This window comes from Notamacropus eugenii, chromosome 1 (assembly GCF_028372415.1).
Source record: "Notamacropus eugenii isolate mMacEug1 chromosome 1, mMacEug1.pri_v2, whole genome shotgun sequence".
Taxonomy (NCBI): Eukaryota; Metazoa; Chordata; class Mammalia; order Diprotodontia; family Macropodidae; genus Notamacropus; species Notamacropus eugenii.
This window is the reverse complement of record NC_092872.1, coordinates 430,341,816-430,360,617: the sequence shown is the minus strand read 5'-3', so window position 1 is coordinate 430,360,617 and position 18,802 is coordinate 430,341,816. Positions and strand designations below refer to the sequence as shown.

Sequence of the window (18,802 nt, the reverse complement as noted above, 5' to 3'; positions counted from 1 at the left end):
CTCTTTTTCCTTTAAAATGGGTATAATGATAATTCCTGCAATACCTACTATACAGGGTTGTGGGAAAATAATTTTATAAAGTGCAAAATAATATGGGAATGGTTATATAGCATTCTGAGTAAAGCCATCTCTTTCTTTCCTCTTTCAGGAAGGCTTTGTGATACCTGATGAAGGGGGACCACAAGAGGAGCAAGAAGAGTATTAATAACCCATATACTGTACCAGTAGAGCAGCAACATCCGAATTTTTCACCCCAAATCATGTGCTTAACTGTAAAATACTCCCTTTTATTATTTTTAGAGGACTCACTCACTGGTTTCTTTTCATAAGCAAAAAGTACCTCTTCTTAAAGTGCACTTTGCAGAAGTTTCACTCCTTTTCCAATGGGTTTTGAGTTAGGAGCTTTTATCTTGTGGCAGAGCAGTATTAACATCTAGCTGGTTCACTTAGGGAACAAAGAGGCAGACCTTGAGAACTCACTATTTGATTGCGGGTAAACACACTGATATCTGAAAAAGTTGTTTTTATGTAACATACTGAAAATGGAAATTTAAAATAGAGAAATGTGAGGACAACTCACAGAATGAATTAACTAATGTGAAATCTCAGCATAGAACTAAATAAATGCCTTAAGAGTATTTAAAAATGTTTCCATATGTCAAATTATAAAACGTGTGACAGGAGATTCTCTGTGCTTCATGTTGTGGTTAGAAAGAACCTAACCTTACATATGACTGAGAAGCCCTGTAGTGCTCTTTTAGTACTTACAGGCGTGAAAATTGATCAAAATGCAAAATAAAGAAATTTATTCTAGAACTTTTTGGTATTACTCAGTGGTTAAATTCCCATGAAAGACTAGGCTGGATTTTTGCCTAACAATCAGAGGGAGTCTTTTGGCTCTGAGATGTGTGATTGAGTTAAAGAGCTCAAAACTGTTTTTGTTGAGCATTTCTGTAGTAGTTTTTTGATGTTTCTCCAAACCTTCTGTGCATTGTATTTTCTGGAAAGCAAGATGTGTCCAGTTTTATTACCTAAAAATTGCTTTTGGAAAGCAAAATTGCTTCCCTGAAAATAAATTTTACTTGGGAGCAGATTGTCTTGTTTGCCATCCTATCTTTTAGTTCCTTTTTTTACTCTTCCCTTCCCCTTATGTTCCCCCTTTGGGGTCTCTTCTTTCTGCCCCTTAAAGCATGCTGCTGAGAACAGACATACCATGGGCAAGGTGATCATGCTCCATGTTCTTTCTGGACCTCTGGTAGAGGGGGAGTGATCTGTGAAGGCTGAGATTACCTTGTGATCTGTAAGGCCTGGGTTTTTTTTTTTTTCTTTTTGGTACCTGCTGTCCATAGCCCTCACTGTATCTGAATAGTAGTTGCCAGTGCACTAATCTCCTTGGAGATAAAATTCATTAGCGTGTGTTACTAAATGTTAATTTTTTTTTGCAGAAAATACAGTACCATGTCTAATTTAAATATTGATATTTAAAATATTTCATTCCTAAACACTCCCCTTTTTTTTGCTTTGCACCTCAGCCTGTTTCATCCTTTTTATTTGGCAGGAATCTGCCAGGTTTCTCAGTTACCTCCTACTGAGATTGATCAGTTCTGATGTGCTTGTATCAGTTTGTTTCTGGTGGTAGATCCTGGTGTCCTAAAATGTGTGTAGAAGGCAAGCATTTATGGTAAAATTGTTGTGTAGTGCATGATCTGTGTGGAATTCTGAGGAAAACCCAAATTCAGTGAATAATAATAACAATGCCAAAAATGCAAGTAACTCGCCATTGTTAAAATACAGTGGTGCTATTTCTCTCTTGTGGCCTTTTAGACTTTTGTTGCCCTAAAAGTTCCATTTTACTGGGAAACCATATTCCACCTGGTCTTTCTTGACAGGGTTTTTTTCTACTTTAAACAGTTTCTAAATAAAGTTCTGTATTTCAAGAGTGTCATGTCTTCTGAAATTTGTCATGCCCTCGTCTGTAGGCTCAAGACACAAGATGCTAATAGTCCAAGACACACTTGACTTGATTAAATTATGGATACTTCTTTTGTATTCTTTCTTTAAATTAGTTTATTGCAGTTTCAAATTCTTTTGTTCTCTAGATGTTCTTTTTCTTTTTCAACCTTTTTCATCTGTACATCAGTTGTTTGCCATTCTTCGTCAGGCTAGATGTTTCTCATCCTCTTTGTAAAGACAAATATAATAGCACCTTCACGGATTGTGCAGGAGACATTTTTTTTTTCTACTCTTTTGGGCATGATTTAAAGTAGCAAGCAAAATACAAATAAAATATGACTGTTTTCCTCATATTATGAATTTCTCAGAAGTAGCTTCAAAGAAAAGTTTTTTACTTTAAAAAGCTTGGTGGAAACTTAAATGGTCAAAGGAAAGCCTTTTGTATGCTCCTTTTTAAATACTGAGCACAATTACTAGTGGTATGTAAATACTGATTGTTGAAGATTGTAGCCTAGGCCTACGTAAACCTGGAAACCCTTATGTATGAAGAAATATCTTTCTAAATAATGTCACATTATTTGTGAAGGAATTTAACATGGATGTTGACAAACAATTACTTCATACAGGAACTCTCAGAATTCATCGGGGTGACGTCCATAGGATGATGTTACCATCTAATCTAAATGGTTGCTTTGGTAACAAGGTACAAAACCAATAATTTAAGACTTTTAAGTAAGTTGATTGAACTGAATTTTTGTGGTTGATGCTCATAAGTCTCGCTTAACTAATTTGTATTTAGGTCGTTTGTGCAGTAAACTTTAATAAGCAGTTTGTTCTCTTGGCATATTCTACGCTGCCTGAAGGGTCCTTAGGAAACTGCTCTGTTGTGACTGGATTTCAGACCAACACTTACTCTTTGACTTTGCCAAATTAGTGAAAATTGGATTTTGACTTCATGGTTACTTCATATCCAATCTACTAGACTCTATTTATTGAATAGGAATTTTCTAAGTTACAGTTATTCAGATTCCCCCACAATAAGCTTTGCTGTTTTCATGGGATGTTTTTCAGGAAAAGTTTTTAACTTTAGATGCTTATTTCAGTTACTGACTTTTCATATTTTAATTTGGATAATTTTAATTCTGAATTCACTTCCTTTTCTCTTTACTCTTCAATATAGTCTGAATTAGCTAACTTCTGAGGGCCTTTCCAACCTGAAAATCTTTGATCTCCCAATTATGTTTTTGTTTTCTCTCAGTCATTGTGCATTTGTTCCTAATTACAGTCAAGTACAGTCAGAAAATGAACATTATAATTTTATTGCTTGATCAAGATTCTATGCCCTTTATTTTTAAATACCAAACCTGTGATATCAGAAACTTGACTTTTGTCTCTAGGTTACCTTCAAGCATGTGAGCTCAACAGATCTAGATAGATAACAAGTTTACTACTACTTTAGATCCAACAAAGATGAGTAAGTCTGCGAGAACTTATTTTTTACAGAATGTATTCTTGACATACCAACTTAACACATGTAGTTTATTTTGTGCATTCCAAAGCAACTCGTCCTAAATAAGACTAAATTGCTGTTGTGATAACGGTGATTTGATATCTTATATTGCAGAATGATTTCTATAACTTGCTCACATGAAGTAATTGCCAACAAACAGAAGAATTTGAACCTGTGATAATGTGAGGAGTCATTTTGTTGGTTTAGTACTTGTTATGTTTTTTATTTACTGTGCTTTCACCTTCTGGGTGAAGATCCTTAATGAGTAAAATCAGACTTTCCTCATTTGTTGCTATATCAGATTTTTGAAAAAAGGCTCCACTTCTTTCTATCTCTGTAGTTTTAACACTAGTTTTCCTTTTACTCTTCTCAATGATTCTCTCAGTTGAGAAGTCACAAATATAGAGGCCCAAAATGAATTTCCTTGGCTTCGGTTTACCCCTATTTTTGACTCTTTTGTAGAGCTGTTAAATGACTTCATGCAAGTTGGTGAACACATATAATTTGGGGGGAAACTCTTGGCTTAATTTAACTTTGGATGTAATATCTTATTCTTTTGACCACAGTACTAGTGTTTATTCAGTAAGTTATAGTATGGCCAAAGTTGGTTAATTTATATAAAATGAGGGGATTTGAATTAGATGGACCTATAAGTTCTCTTCCAGCTCTAAATCTGTGATCCTGAGGTCAGGTAAACGAGTCTATATTATTGGAACCTGAACTCTGATCTGCTAATTTCAGTATGACACTGAAGAGTCAGAAGCCCCAATTTTAGGTATATATAAGAAACCTCTTGGCCAGACTGTTATGATTGTGCAAGGTAAATAGCAAACAGACTTTAAAGACAAATGGATGCCCGATGATAGTCTCCAAGAACATAGTGAATAACTGACTGTAAAGATAAAGAGTCTTTGTCCTAGCACTCATTTGAAAACTTGAGTTCCCAGCCGCAGCCTAGAGCTTTTTTGGGGGGGAGGGGCGAATTAGTGTATTAAACTGTAAACTATCCTAGAATATTAGAACTGGAGAGGACTTGGAGATGTTCTGCTTTAACTCCCTTAGTTTATAGATGAATAAGTAGGTTCACAGTGGTGAAGTGACTTGTCCATCCTTAATCATATTGATGGAAAAATGGTCGGAAGCAGGAAAACCAGGGGTTTCTTATTCCCAGACTTGTCTCCTATACCATGCATTTTCTTTCTTGAATTATCAGAAGTGATCCACTAAAATACTAGGGTTTAGTGTATCTTTTATTCCCCATACTTAATAAAATGGACTGAACTCTTATCAGCTTTAGCAAATAAAATTTTGCTGCATTTTAATGCAGGTGACTTTCATAGACAAGTTTGCCCTTTTTGTTTTTTTAAGTTACCTATTTAATACTTAACCTATTTAGCTATTTAAAACCTCCTGAAGGAGTCATGGAAATGTGAACAGATGGAAAATGATTGGGAAAGACAGCTCCAGGACTTAGTTTTGTGGTTGAGTGTGATGTCTATGGAAAGGATAAAGGCTGTGAGTTTAATCTGTTTAATATCTTCTGGCATTGTCTTGAATTTCAGGTATATAACAAAGTTCAGGAAGTTTCTGATAGGTGGGGATCATTGGAATATTATGCATTTATAAAATTGAGTTTGTGATGATCAGTTTTGATTGGAATGGTGATGTTCTTATCACTCTTGACTACTAACAATTTGAAATGAACGCAAAGCTTGGAATCTAAGTCTTGAGTATTGAAAAACAGAATAATTATTAAAATGAGGAGTCCAAGAAGCCTTTAGTGAAAAGAATGTAACTATTAAAGCTAGGAGTATAAGATCAAACATTCAGAGGGCATAATCACTTTTCTTATTAAAGCTAGCATAAACTCAAGCTTTCAGAATAGAAATAAGAAAATACAGAGGACTAGAATCCTGCCAAAGTCCTTACTGAGCTAAGCAAGCGAGTGAATTATGTGCAAAGGACATGAAAGTGGGAGAAGAGTTAGTCTCACTAATGTGCAAGTCATGTTCCCAAGCTGGGCCTCAGTTTCTCCCATCTGTAAAATGAGAGGGCAGGGGTAGATGTCCTTGGTTCTAATATCAGTTCTAATATTTTTAAAAGTTCTAAGGCCCCTCCCTTCTTCATCCCGGTGGAACTGTTCTCTAGTGCTTTACCCAGGTAGTAGTATTACAGAAATTTGAATTCAGGTCTTCTGTTTTCACCTCTCTCCCTACCCTTTATAAATCACATGTAAAGGGCCTGAAAGAACATGTTACTTGTAATATTCACATGTATGTTTTTTAACATGTTAAATTAGGCATTTAAATTTCTGTGTGTTGCTTTGTTACATTCAGTTTTTAGTCGTTTGCATATCATTCATAGTTCTGATTGTCTTTTGATCCTTTACACCACAAGAAACTCGTGATTTTATTTCCCTGGACTACCAGGTATGCTTGACTAACTTAAACTTTTGACTTTTCTGTGCCTGTTGCCTGCAGCAAATATTTTTGAAGGTTACCTGTGTGTTGAGGAATTATATAGAATTAAATAGTATTTTTCCCAGAGGAGGGTATTTTGGTGGGGGGAGGGAACGGGAAGGAGAATGGGAACTTGAGTGGAACCACACTATAGATTTACTTTCTACTTGTACATCTGGGTTTTGAATCCTTTGATTTTGATTTAGGTCGTTGACAGTTCAGTGGGAAAAACATTTGATATGACTAAGGAGATTTGGACTTTAGTATGGACCTGATTGTGAGTTGTATAACTTTGGCAAAGTTATATTCCATCTCTGGACCTCAGGTTTTGTAAAATGGACTAGATTCCTTAGGATTCCTTTTCAGCTCTAGTGTTGTAGGAGTATAAATTCAAACTCTCTTGTTTGAAAGGAAAAAGGATAATTTTTTTGCTACTAATTTTCACTTTAGCAGTTTGACAGATTATATAGGACTGGTTTGAAGACTAAATAATGAGTAAATCTTAAAATCCACAAGTTAAAACTTTAATAGTTCTCTTTGACAAGTGATGCTCACTTGTATACCATTCTTAATTTGAATAGAACAGTTAGTCTTTTGTCAGATCTTTTGGTTTATACTTTGTTTCATCCATTCCTTCTCTGAACACCTTAAGGGACAGAATGAATAACAGTTGAAGAACAAAAGGTAAATAGATATTTAAACTGACGAAGTCCAACTAGTGACCTCTTAGGCTCTTTACTCTAATACTTAAGAGTTTTATGGTCAGTTCTAGGCTCCATATTTTTCTTGTTATTGGAGAAACCAGGATTAAATGGGAATAATAATCAGCTAATATATAGCTTTTAAGGTTTGCATCAGTTCTCTCTTTTGCTCCTCATAACAACCCCTATGTGAGTTAAGAAGCATGCTGAAATAGGTTAAATGTCATGCCTCAGGGTCAACTAGTAAGTGCCTGAGAAAGGGATTCAAACTCAGGTCTTTCTGATTCCAAGTTCAATTCTTTATTCACTATTCCACCTCGATGCCTTGAAGGACGACCTAAGTGCTTCCTGCACTATAAAAGGCATTGGGAATATAGTGAATGGAACGCTACCTATTTGAAAGGAATTTTATGTTTTAACATTCTTCTGATAGTGCTTGGATTACTGGGGTTCTTTATAGCTTTTTTTTAAGAGTTGAAGAAGACTCAGGGGAAACAATACTTTTGTCTTCAAGTATCTGACAGTTGTGGAAAGAAAAGATTATATTTGTTCTTGATCCCAGGGGATCAGTACATTGGGCAAAAAGAGCAACTTTTTTGGTTAACTTATTTATGTCTTTTATTTTTGCATTTTCTATATATGTATATATATTTTAATGTATTTTCTCCTAACCCTCACAGAGAACAATCCTTTATAACTAAAGAGAAAAAAAAAGAGAAAAAAATAGCTCAGTATTTTCCTACTTCTGAAAAAAAGTTAAGGGAGATGCCCTTTCATATCTCTTCTTTGGGTCTAAGCTTGCCCATCACAATTTTGAAACAATTTTGATTGTTTTATTTTTGTTGCATTTATGTTGTGTCATCGTTTTCCTTGTTTTGCTTATTTATCAGTTAATTTGTCTTCCCATTTTCCCCTGTATTCATCATATTCATGTGCCATAATTTGTTTAGTTGTTCCCTAATTGCCAGATACCTACCTTGTTTCCAGTTCTTTGATACTACAAAAAGTGCTGGTATAAATATTTTGGTATTTTTTTTTTTAATTACTGATCTGGAGGGAACAGTTGGTCAGCAGTGAAATGGGAAACTATTTCCTCAGAAATTAGTAAGTTCTGTTATGGGGGGGGGGGGTCTGTAATTTTAGGCTGGATGACCATTTGGGAAGAATATTTATTGTTGAGGTGATTCAATTAATGAAACATTTGTTAAGGATGTACTGTATACTTTGTGCATTGTATCAGGCAGTGGAGATAGTGAACAAAACAACCCTTACTTTAAAGGACCTTTAACATTCTTGAGTTGAGGTATGAGTTGGGCTAGTTGACCAGTGAGATTCCTTCCAACTCTTAAGATTCTGTGATTTTTTTCAGTCATGTCTAAATAGTTTTTATTCTTTAAATTTATCAAAAAACACTTACTAGGATTGCTTTGAGGTATTAATTTGCATTGTAGCCTTTTAGGGTACGTAGTAATGTTTTCTACATCTTCCAGTGAGCAGTTGATGCTTATTTTGTTCAAGTTCCTTTCTTTTCCCTGTCTCTCCTACTCCTTTTCTCTCCCCTCCTCCCTCTCCATGTATATGTGTGTGTGTGTGTGTGTGTGTGTGTGTGTGTGTGTGTGTATTTAGCAGGAGCAGCAGCAGGGAGTTGGAGTAAGGAGAGGATAGACTGTTTGACCCTATAGGAAATTGAAAAATTATAAATTGATGGAGATGGAAGATTATGATGAAAATTCATAAAACTGAATAGAAGTAGCTTTTTTGTTGAAGCAGTGGCAAAATTGCATTTACAAAATTCTGATTAAAAAGTTCATGTCTTTTTTTATATATCACTTTCCTTTCTGCATTAGTCCCTCTCCTCCCCTTCCCTTTCCCAGAAAGCTATTCTTGGTAACAAAAGATAATTAAAAAAAGGGGGAAAGAACTTTAGCATTACTAGCCAAGTTGTTAGCTGAATTGGATAGCTTCTGCAATGTACTATGCAATGTACCTCATACCTGGAGAGAAAGAAAGGAGGTGCATTTTCTCAACTCTCCAGTACCAAGAGAATTATTATTATACTTTTGTTTTTTGTCTTTGTTCTTTTCATTTATGTTGTTTTGCTCATTGTGTATATTGTTTTCCTGGTTCTTCATTCTGGGTTAGTTCATGTAAATCTTCCTATGCTTCTCTGAATTCTTCTTATTCATTATTTAAGGTGCAGTAATATTGTATTACATTCTTATACCCCAGTTTGTTTAGCCATTCCTTAGTTCATGAAACCTCCCTCTGTTTCCATTTCTTTTGTTACAACAAACAGTATATATGAAACCTTGCTGTCTTTGATGTTCTTGTGCCTATGTCTAATAGATCACTGGATTAATAGGTATAGACACTTTTGGTCACTTTTTAGCGTGATTCCAAATTGCTTTCTAGAACAGTTGGATCAATTCCCAGCTCTACCAACAGTGTATTAATGTGTCTGTCTTGTATCCCTTTCCAAGTGAAATCAGTAAATCTTTTGTTATCTTTGCCAGTTTGTTCTATGTGAGGTTAAACCATGTATGATTTTTTCATAGAGTTGTTAATAGATTTCAGTTCTTCATTTGAGCTGTTCATATCCTTTGAGAAAAGTTCAATATTTGTGTTAATTCCCTAAATACCTTGGATATCAGATTCTTTTCAGAGATATTTAATGTGATTTCCCCGCCTCACCCCAAATTGACAGTTTAAGAACCTTGATGATTAAAGTCCTTCTGTCTAATAATTCTTTTGGGAACTTGCAGTTAGCCTTTTATTTTCCAGGATATAGAAAAATTTTATATATACTCTGACCTGGAGAGGTATTATGGTATAGTGAATAAAAGACTGGCCTTTGAATTGAGAAGACTTGGGTTCATACATTATCTCTACTACATTCTAGCTATGTGACGATGGACAAGGTAAATAACATTTCTTTGTTGTAGGCAGCTCTCCCACATTCAGTTGTGTAGGAGTTACTCATCTGTACTGGAGTCAGGAGTTTTAAAATGGGAGTTCCCAACTGCCTAGAACTTTTTTCCCACATTTTCAACTGTATCTTTTTTTTTAACTTGACAGATGGAAGTGTTTGGTTTTCCGTGCATTACAATCTAGATATTCTCACCCTGTGATTGTTGGGTTTTAGATATTTTGGGTGAAAATATAGTTTTGCTAGATTATTTATTAATGATTTGATAAGTAACATCACTCGTGATTTAGTTTGGCACTGTTTTATTTATTTACTTTTTACTCATTTGTCCTTGTTGAAGTGATATAGTATATCATGAATTAGAATGAGACAATCTCTCAGTAATTACACTACTTTGGGTTGCCAGGGATTAAACGGTACTAAGGCATAAATTTCTAAAATTGTCTTTATTTCTACTTTACTTTCTCTCACTAAGTGCTGTTAGCTTCCCAATTGCAAGGAAGGATTGGGACATATACAAAAGGGAGTAGGAGGGTTGTCTTAGCTTTTAGTGGTTGGTTTGGGTAAATTCTACATACCTGGACCCTTTGTCATTTTCCACTTGTTGCACGAGAGTTTTATTTGTACACATACTGTCCTACAGGATTATTTGTATTCATTTCTCCTTGAGATAATGTCCTGTAATTCTGATCGTCATCCTTTGTGATCTGTAAGCTCACACGTCTCATATCATCAATAAAAGGCAAATCGCTAAAATGTAATGAAAAAGTTGCTGTGAGTGTGCTTTTGTAGCATTCTCTTCCAGTTTTGGCCTGTGGAATCCTTTTCATGTTTGCCCTGATGTTCCTCCAGATGTAACCAATCTGCTCTGACCAAGTGCTAGCTAACAGAGTTCCATGGTGACCTCATAGAAGGACTGCTTGGGTTTAAGAGAGGGAGATACTATGATGTCTTTTGCTCAAAAGGACACTTGACACTCAAATGGACAAAACTCTTTCTGCAGGGTCCAGCAGGGTTAGCTGGTGAGAGTCACTTAACTCATGGTGAGTAAAGAAATTGGACTGGAAACATTTAAAGTGAAAGGAATATAGGAGCCTGAATTCTTTTGTTTGCCCACGATAGGAGATCAGAGGCTGAATGGGAGCTCAATAAGCCTCTGAATCAACTTTGTCATCCTATGTAATCCAGGTTGATGCCTCTCAGTTCTCCATCACAGATCTCCACCTTTTAATTTCAACTCAGCCCTTATTGCTACTTGGCAATTCTATTTATCTCTTGTTCCTAGCCCAGTCACCTTTTAGAACTTGTGTTCCTATCGAAAGTCTCACTCGAAAGTCCTAGTTCTATTTCCTTGTTCTCTTTAATGAAAATGTTGAGATCTATTTTATCTTTTTTTTTTTTTAATATAAAACTTCTGTACCTATACTTGTCCTTTCTTCCTTCCCAGCTGTATTAGAAGTGGTACTCATCTTTTCCTGGGACTAATTCCCTCCTACTCCTGTCCTCCATTTTATCCCCTTTCATCTCCTCAAGTGTCTTGTTACTTTAATTATTACTTTTTGCTCATATAATCAATCTCTAACCCTGCCAGATCTACTTACAAAGATGTACTGGTTTCCCTCTTTCTCCAATCCCTCTAGCTTTCACTTTATTCCATTCTTAGCTTTTATCATATTTATTTTTACTGTCAAATTTTGGGAGTGATTTATCTACAATTATTGCCTCTACTTTTACATTACTTACTCTCTAGGTCCCTGTGGTCTGAGTCAATTCTTTTCTACTATTCTGAGATTGTATTTATTATCAACTCCCAGGTGCCAAATTCAGTGGCATTTTTTTAGACCTTGTCTTAACTTTGTGTAGACTTTGACACTGTTAATAAGCCTTTTATACTTGAAAATCTTTCCACCCTTGGTTTCTGGGATACCATATTGTTCTCCCTCATTGACTCCTCCTTTTTCTATGTCTTTGTTAGTTTCTCTCCTTTCTCTCTACACATACTCTCCCCCATCTATCCATATTATGTCAACTGTCACTGGAATGGACTCTGCCTCCTCTCCCTGCTCCCTTCCCATGCCTTTTAAATCTTCTAATGAAATCCCTTCCCTTTGAGGCCTGTCTCTGCTGCCAATCTTCCCTGACCTGTGAGATGACTTTGAAGCACTCCCTATTTCTTTACCACCCCCACCCCCACCCCCTTTTCCTTTTCTCAGATTTATTTATATCACTTTAACGCCTTTACTTTTATATCACTCTGTTGTATCATACCAATTTATTTGTTTTTCTGTCCTGCCACCATGCCCCCTTAAATCAAAAGCTTCTTGAATGTAGAACCTGTCCATATCCCTGATGCCTAGCACAGTGCCTTGCCCATAGTAGGCACATCACTAGTGTTTATTGAATTGGAGATGACTACACTGCCTTCCACACAACATGTGTTCAAACATTTCAGTAAATTAATCTGAAATATATACTTGCTCTGAGTTCTCCCTCAAGCTTCAGTCCCACATTTTAAACTATTTGTTGGATATTTTTGTTTAGATATCTCACTGTCACCTCAAACATGATGGCTCTAAAATCAGCTTAATTTTTTCTAAAAACTAGTTCCTCTTCTTGACCAAGCTTTTCTATTTATGGTAGTTTCGTTCTAAATTTCAGCTTCTCCAGGCTCCCAACTTCCACTATTGAGTCAAGTTGCCAGGTTCTGTCAGTTTGTTCCTTAAAATATGTATTTAGAATCCATTTCCTTACCATTCCCACTGTTACTTATTTTGAAGTCTTAATTCTTGCCTGGAGTACTGCAGTAGACTTCCTAATTGATTTCTCTTATTTCTTCCTCTTTCCCCTCTTTTTCCCTTATTTAATCAGTCCTCCACAGTCCTGTCAACTTAATCTATCAAAAACCTTCTGTGATTCTTTCCTACAAAATAAAATTTAAATTTTTAAAAAAATCTGACATTCATTCTAAGTCTGGCTCCTAGCTGCCTTTCTAGCCTACTTTCCTGATGTTATTTCTACTGGAACCTTCTGTAGGAGAAAAACTAGCTTATTCTTCGTTCGCTGAATATGCCTTTATTTTCCTGTCTTTGTACTTTTGCCCAACTCTACCACCTGCCTGGTCTGCTTTCTTTTCACTTCAATCCTATTCAAGCTTCAAGACACAGCTAAAATCTTACCTTCAGGAATTATTGTTGGCACATCCATAATATATTACCTTGAGACTTATTTAGTTGACTTGAACTGTTATTTAAATCTTCAGTTGCTTAACTCTGTTTGGTCTTCCCAGAAACATTGTAAACTCTAGGAGGGCAGGGACTGGGCCCTACTCCCACTTGCATTCTCTCTGTGACAGTACATACACACAGGAAGTGCTCAATATTTGTTGATTAGATAATTCTAGTAAAAATGCCATCACTTGAAGTTGCAATTTTTTGCCCATTGGTGCCTGTGTTTTTATTTTTTCTTAACACTGAGGATAGATTCATTCCCCTCATCCATTGAACTGATCTTTCTTGGGATGTAATATGGGACAGAGGAATGCGAATTAGCTTTGCAGTTCAGGACCTGGTTTCAAATCCTTATTCTAACATACCTGAGTGTGACCCTTGTTCAGGTCCTTTAATCTTTGTGGGCCTCAGTTTCCTCATCTATAAAATGAGGGTATTGTTCTCAGCCTTTGAGAAGCCTTCAGTTTCTTGTCCTATGATCCTTGTAATCAGTGGCACTGTGAAAAAATCACTTTATATTTTTGTTTAAAAACTTGTTTTCAAGTGTTTCTAAAATACTCATACATGAGAAAAGGTTTGGCCCCTTTTTAAAAAGCCAAATTTAAGAGAACCTGAGGAGCTGGAGAACCTAGACTAGAACCACTTCTATTCCATGGCAAGGTACTGTATAATCGGGCTGGCTGAGAAGTTGCTGATAAGTCCCTGAATGGATGTTATAGAGTTGGGGAGGAGTTATGAACTTTTTCCATTTCTAGTTGAGAGAATCAGGGTCCATTAATTGCTGTGAGGTGGTGCAATGGACAGAGTGCTAAGCCTGGAGTCATGAAGAATTTGATGTCAAATGCAGCCTCAGAAATGTATTACCTGTGTAACCTGTTTGCCTCGGTTATCTTTAAAATGGGGATAATAATAGCACCTACCTTGCAGGGCTGGTGTGAAGGTAACACTTGTAAAGATTCTGATGGGGAAGACAACCTGTAAGCAGCTATGTACAAAAATCTATATAGGATAAATTGGAGATAATCAAAAGAGGGGAGTTGCTAGAAGTAAATGGGGTCCAGAATGGCTTCTTGAAGAAGGTAGGATTTTATTTGGGGTTTAAAGGAAGTCAGGGAGCAGAAATGAGGAAGAGAGAGCATTCCAACCACAAGATACAACTGGTGAAAATTCCTGTAGTCAGGAGAAGGAGAGTCTTATGTGAGGAATGGCATGCAAGGACAACAGTATTACTCAATTATGGAGGACATGGGGTGATGGTAGTATAAAGTTAAAAAACACTGGAATGTTTGTGTGTATGTAGGGCTTTCAATGCCAAACAGGACTTTAATATTTGGTACTGGAGGTAAAAGGGAGCCAAGTGGAGTTTATTGAGTTGAGGCTGACATGGACAGACCTGTGTTTAAGTAAACTCATTTTGGCAGTTGACTGGAGGATGGACTGGAATAGGGAGGAACTGGACTGGAATGTGGCATGAAGACCAAGCAGCACTATCTTTCCCCCAAACTCTGCTATTGTAATAGTCCAGGCATGAGGTGATGAGGGCTTAGACCAGGGTGGTGGACCCAGCAAATGAAGAAAGCCATTTGTTAAAGTGTGGAAAAGCTGTAATCTAAATCAGTTTAGGGAAACATCTGCACACATGAATCATGAATCTAAAGACTATGCTTTTAGTTGAGGTAGCTGTGATCAGGAAATCTTCCCCAAATTTAATTAGTTTGTCCCTTAAACAACAGAGCTTACAGTCTTTTTAGGGACCATGCTCAAAGCCTTTACAATTTGGTGGTGTTTATTTTATATTTTCTTCTTGATTGTTTTACAAGTTTTTAGGATACTTCCACATACATAGATGTCAAATGGCATTTTAAGTTCCTAAAAATAATGATCAGAAAGTGCTCTATTATATACCAGCAAAATTAAATTTGAGAGAGAGTATGTTAGTACCTGTAGGAGACTTCTTCCTCCAATAAAGCTCTAAAAAGGCCCTAGAAAGAAACATAAAGAATACTAAAGGAATTAACTAAAGTTCTCTACCCAGGCCAGGACTGCACACAAAGACAGTAAGAATCCTGAAGAAGCCCTGAATGGAAATAAGTTGGTCCCCCACATAAGGAAGTCCTGGAAGCCCCTATAGGAAAAAGCCCTTGAGCGATATCCCTTAGGCACTTGGTTCCTGAATCACAACAGGACACTAGACTAGATAATCACTGCAGAAGACAAGGCCTAATCGTAGTCACCACATTCAGAATGAAGCAGGGCCTACCTGTACTATCCTTAAGTACAAAACTGTGGGATCTGAGGACATTGCTGACCCACCCCACCTCCTAATCCAGATACTGAGGCTGGTAAAGAAAATGCCAAACAATAAATAAATTACTTTGGACTGAGATGCCCACTGGTTAAACCCAGAAGAGAGTAATGCCATAGCAAGTCTGCATATAGACTCTGAGAAAAAAATGCCCTGCTGCAAAGACTACCTAGAATACTTGAAGAAATCAAACAGGTAATACAAAATGTTAGAGAGGAAAAACTGACAAGGAGAATGAATACCTTAGAGCAGATGGTAGAAAATCTTGCCTGAGAATGCCCTGTAAATTAGAGTGGGCCAAATAGAAAACAATGACCCGATGAGATAAATATTAAAATCAAAAGCTTTTTTTTTTTTTAAAGAAGATGCACAGAATATAATATAAAAAGCAACTGATCAGGAAAACAGTTCAAGAAGAGAGAATATAAGAATCATCAGACTATCTGAAAAAATGACGCCCCTCCCAAAGAAAAAGCTTGAATATCATATTTCAAGAAATCATATATGAAAACCACCCATAATCTCTTAGAACTGGAGGGCATAGTAAAAACAATCTAGTGATTACCTTCTGGAAGAAAGAAACCCAAATGAAAAATTTCAAGAATATCATAGCCGACATCTACAGCTTTCAAGTCAAAGAAAAAATATTGCAAAGGGCCAAGAAAAAAAATTCAAGTACTAACAGACCTCAGGCTGGAGTCACACAAGACTTGGTAATTCTCACTATAAAGAAAGGAATACCTTGGGATGTCATAATCCAAAAGGCAAACAAAAAGGATGATAACCAAAAAAGGTAAATATGAAAGGTAGAGTGCCTGTGGTTGATGTTCTATTTTGAATTACTTAGGAGATGACAAATAGAATTTGATAAAGAACTATACTGGGGAAGGGAGATCACTGTCTTACATAATGGGTGAACAAGATGAAAAGTATTCAGGCATGGATGATGAGGTTGGGGAAAACAAGCATTCCATCTGAGCTTTCATCTGAACTGGGCAAAGGAAGGTTGAACACAATTATATACATACATGTTATGGTTCAGAAATAGATTAAACTCAAACAAGGAGATCAGAGGTGGAAAGAATGAGGTTTAAGGGGAGAGGCAGAATAGGTAAGGAAATGGTCATAAACTACAATATCAAGGGGAAGTATGAAGGAAATATTAAAAGGAAGAAAGAGTAAGAACCTGGGATCAAGGATGAGACAAGGGAAAGAGAAGATGTATAATAGAAACCTTACTTTGTTTGTAGATAACAAGTATGAAGCAAACTCATACAAAAGTTTGAAAAAAGTCCAAGATGGAGAGAAATACACATTAATAATTATGAAGGTGAATGAGATGAATTCATCCATAAATGCAAATATATAACAACATGGATTAGAAAGCAATATGTTATTTTCAACAAGTATACTTAAAACACAAAGATTGATATAAATTTAAAATGAGAGACTGTAAGAGAATCTGTTTTACTTAATATGAGCTAAAAAAGGCAAGAGTAGCAATCTTTTCAGATAAAACTAAATACAGACAGTAAAATGATGCAAGAAGAAGAGAAACAACATTTTACTTAAAGGTACCATTGCTTATGAATGAATGAATCTATGGCAACGCTTTTTTGTATTGAGCATCATAGTATCTTAATACTTAATTATTGTTCAATTGTATCTGACTCTTTGTGACCCCATTTGGTGTTTTCTTGGCAAAGATACTAGAGTAGTTTGCTGTTTCCTTCTGCTCAGATGAGGAACTGAAGCCAACAGGATTAAGTGACTTGAAGCCAGATTTGAATTTAGGAAGATAAGTTTTTCTGACTTCAAGCACAGCACTTTATTTACTATGCCATCTAGCTGTCTTAAAGTGAGTATTTTCGTTGTTCCTGTTCAGTCATTTTAATCATGTTTGACTCTTTGTGACTCCATTTGGACTTTTCAAAAATACTGGAGTGGTCTGCTGTTTCTACCGTTTATTAAGGCAAACAGGAGTTAGGTGACTTGCCACAGGGTCACCTTGCTAGTAGTGTCTGAGGCTGAATTTGAATTCAGGTCTTCCTGATTCTGGGCTCAACGTGCTATCCACTACACTTCACCTAGCTGCCCTGTTAATAGTTAAAGGGAAGATAAACCAAATTGTAGAGGAAAGTAGACAACCAAAGTACAGTTTAATAGTAGTAGTATCACTTTCAGACTTAGAGAAATCTAACAAAAATCTAAACAAGAAAGAAGTTAAGGACCTGAATAGAATTTTAGAAAAATTAGATTTAATTGCTTTCTGGTGATTTCTAAATGGAAACACAGAGTTTTATATTCTTTCTCAATTATACATGTAAACTTTGCAAAAATTAAACATGTATTAGGACATAAAAACCTTACCAAAAGGAGAAATACAACATATCCTTGCTGATCACAATGCAATAAAACTGTGTTCAATAAAAAGTCTTTGAAAAAAGAATTAAAATTAATTGAAGACTAGTTATCTTAAAGAAGAGTGGAGCAAAGAACAAATCATAGAAACAACAGAGTACTTCATCAAGGAAAATGATAATAATGAGATAGCATATAAAAGATTATGGGATGTAGCTAAAGCAAGCCTTAAGGGAGAAATGTTTATATATGCAAACATCGTTATCAATAAAAGAGAAAAAAGCAACAACAATTGGACATGCAACAAAAAACCCCAGAAAGACAAGTCAGAAACCTTGAAGTAAACAACAAAGTCAAAATTCTGAAAATCAAGAGACTAATAAGATTAAATACAGACATGCCATTGGAATAAATAAAAGTAGGAGTTAATTTAAAAAAAATAATAAAAAGATAGTTAATCTGACTTTTAAAAAGAGAGGAAAGACATTCTGCATATCAAAAATTAAAAATTCACATTTGAAGAGGAAATGAAGCTATTAGTTATTTTTGTTCAATTATGGACCAACAAAACAAATGAAATGAATAAATTCTTTAAAAATATAAAATACCTAGACTAGCAGAAGAGATTATTTACATAATTCAATATCAGAAAAAGAAGCTGAATAAGCCATAAATGAAATCCCAAAGAGGTGTGTGTGTGTGTGTGTGTGTGTGTGTGTGTGTGTGTGTGTGTGTGTGTGTGTGTGTGTATGAGAGGGGAGAACCAGAACCAGACGGATTTGCTAGTGAATTTTATGAAACATTAAAAAATATAAATGAATAAAACTTGGAAAAAGAGGAAAGGACTCTTCTAAGAACTTTCCATGATGCAAATTTTTTTTTATAATTTTGATAGTATTTAAGTTTTTCCCCAATTATATCTTAAGACAATTTTTTAGCATTTAGTTTTACAAGATTTTGAATTCCAAGTTTTCTCCCTCCTTCTCTCCCCTCTTCCTAAAATGGTAGGCAATTGGTAAAGGTTATATATCTGCAGTTATGTGAAATATATTTCCATATTGATCATAGTTATAAAAGAAGAAACATCAAAAGAAAAAAAATGAAAAAAGTGTGTTTTAATCTGCATTCACAGTCAATCAGTTCTTTATCTGGATGTGGAGAGCACGAGTTCTTTGTGTTTATCTTGGATCGTTGTGTTGCTGAGAATTGCTGAGTCGTTCATATTGATCATCACACAGTGTTGCTGGTACTGTGTACAATGTTTTCCTGGTGTTGCTCATTTCACTTTGCATCAGTTTGTACAAATCTTTCCAAGTTTTTCTGAAACCTACCTGTTCATCATTTCTTATTGCACAACAGT

At 35.7% G+C, this 18,802-nt stretch overlaps 2 protein-coding genes across 5 annotated transcripts in view; both read left to right on the top strand.

Annotated features, from left to right (window-relative positions):
- Positions 1 to 1,939, top strand: part of MAPRE1 (microtubule associated protein RP/EB family member 1) — a 28,526-nt gene extending 26,587 nt beyond the window's left edge. For all 4 annotated transcript variants that reach the window (XM_072631586.1, XM_072631584.1, XM_072631583.1 and 1 more), the window contains exon 7: positions 149 to 1,939. In XM_072631586.1, coding sequence (XP_072487687.1) covers positions 149 to 205 — 57 coding nt within the window. In that variant the 3' untranslated portion in view covers positions 206 to 1,939. The remainder of the gene's footprint in view (positions 1 to 148) is intronic.
- A 1,418-nt stretch (positions 1,940 to 3,357) lies between these two features.
- Positions 3,358 to 18,802, top strand: part of EFCAB8 (EF-hand calcium binding domain 8) — a 128,421-nt gene continuing 112,976 nt past the window's right edge. Inside the window, exon 1 of the mRNA XM_072631579.1 lies at positions 3,358 to 10,592. The gene's annotated coding sequence lies outside the window, so the exon portion shown is untranslated. The remainder of the gene's footprint in view (positions 10,593 to 18,802) is intronic.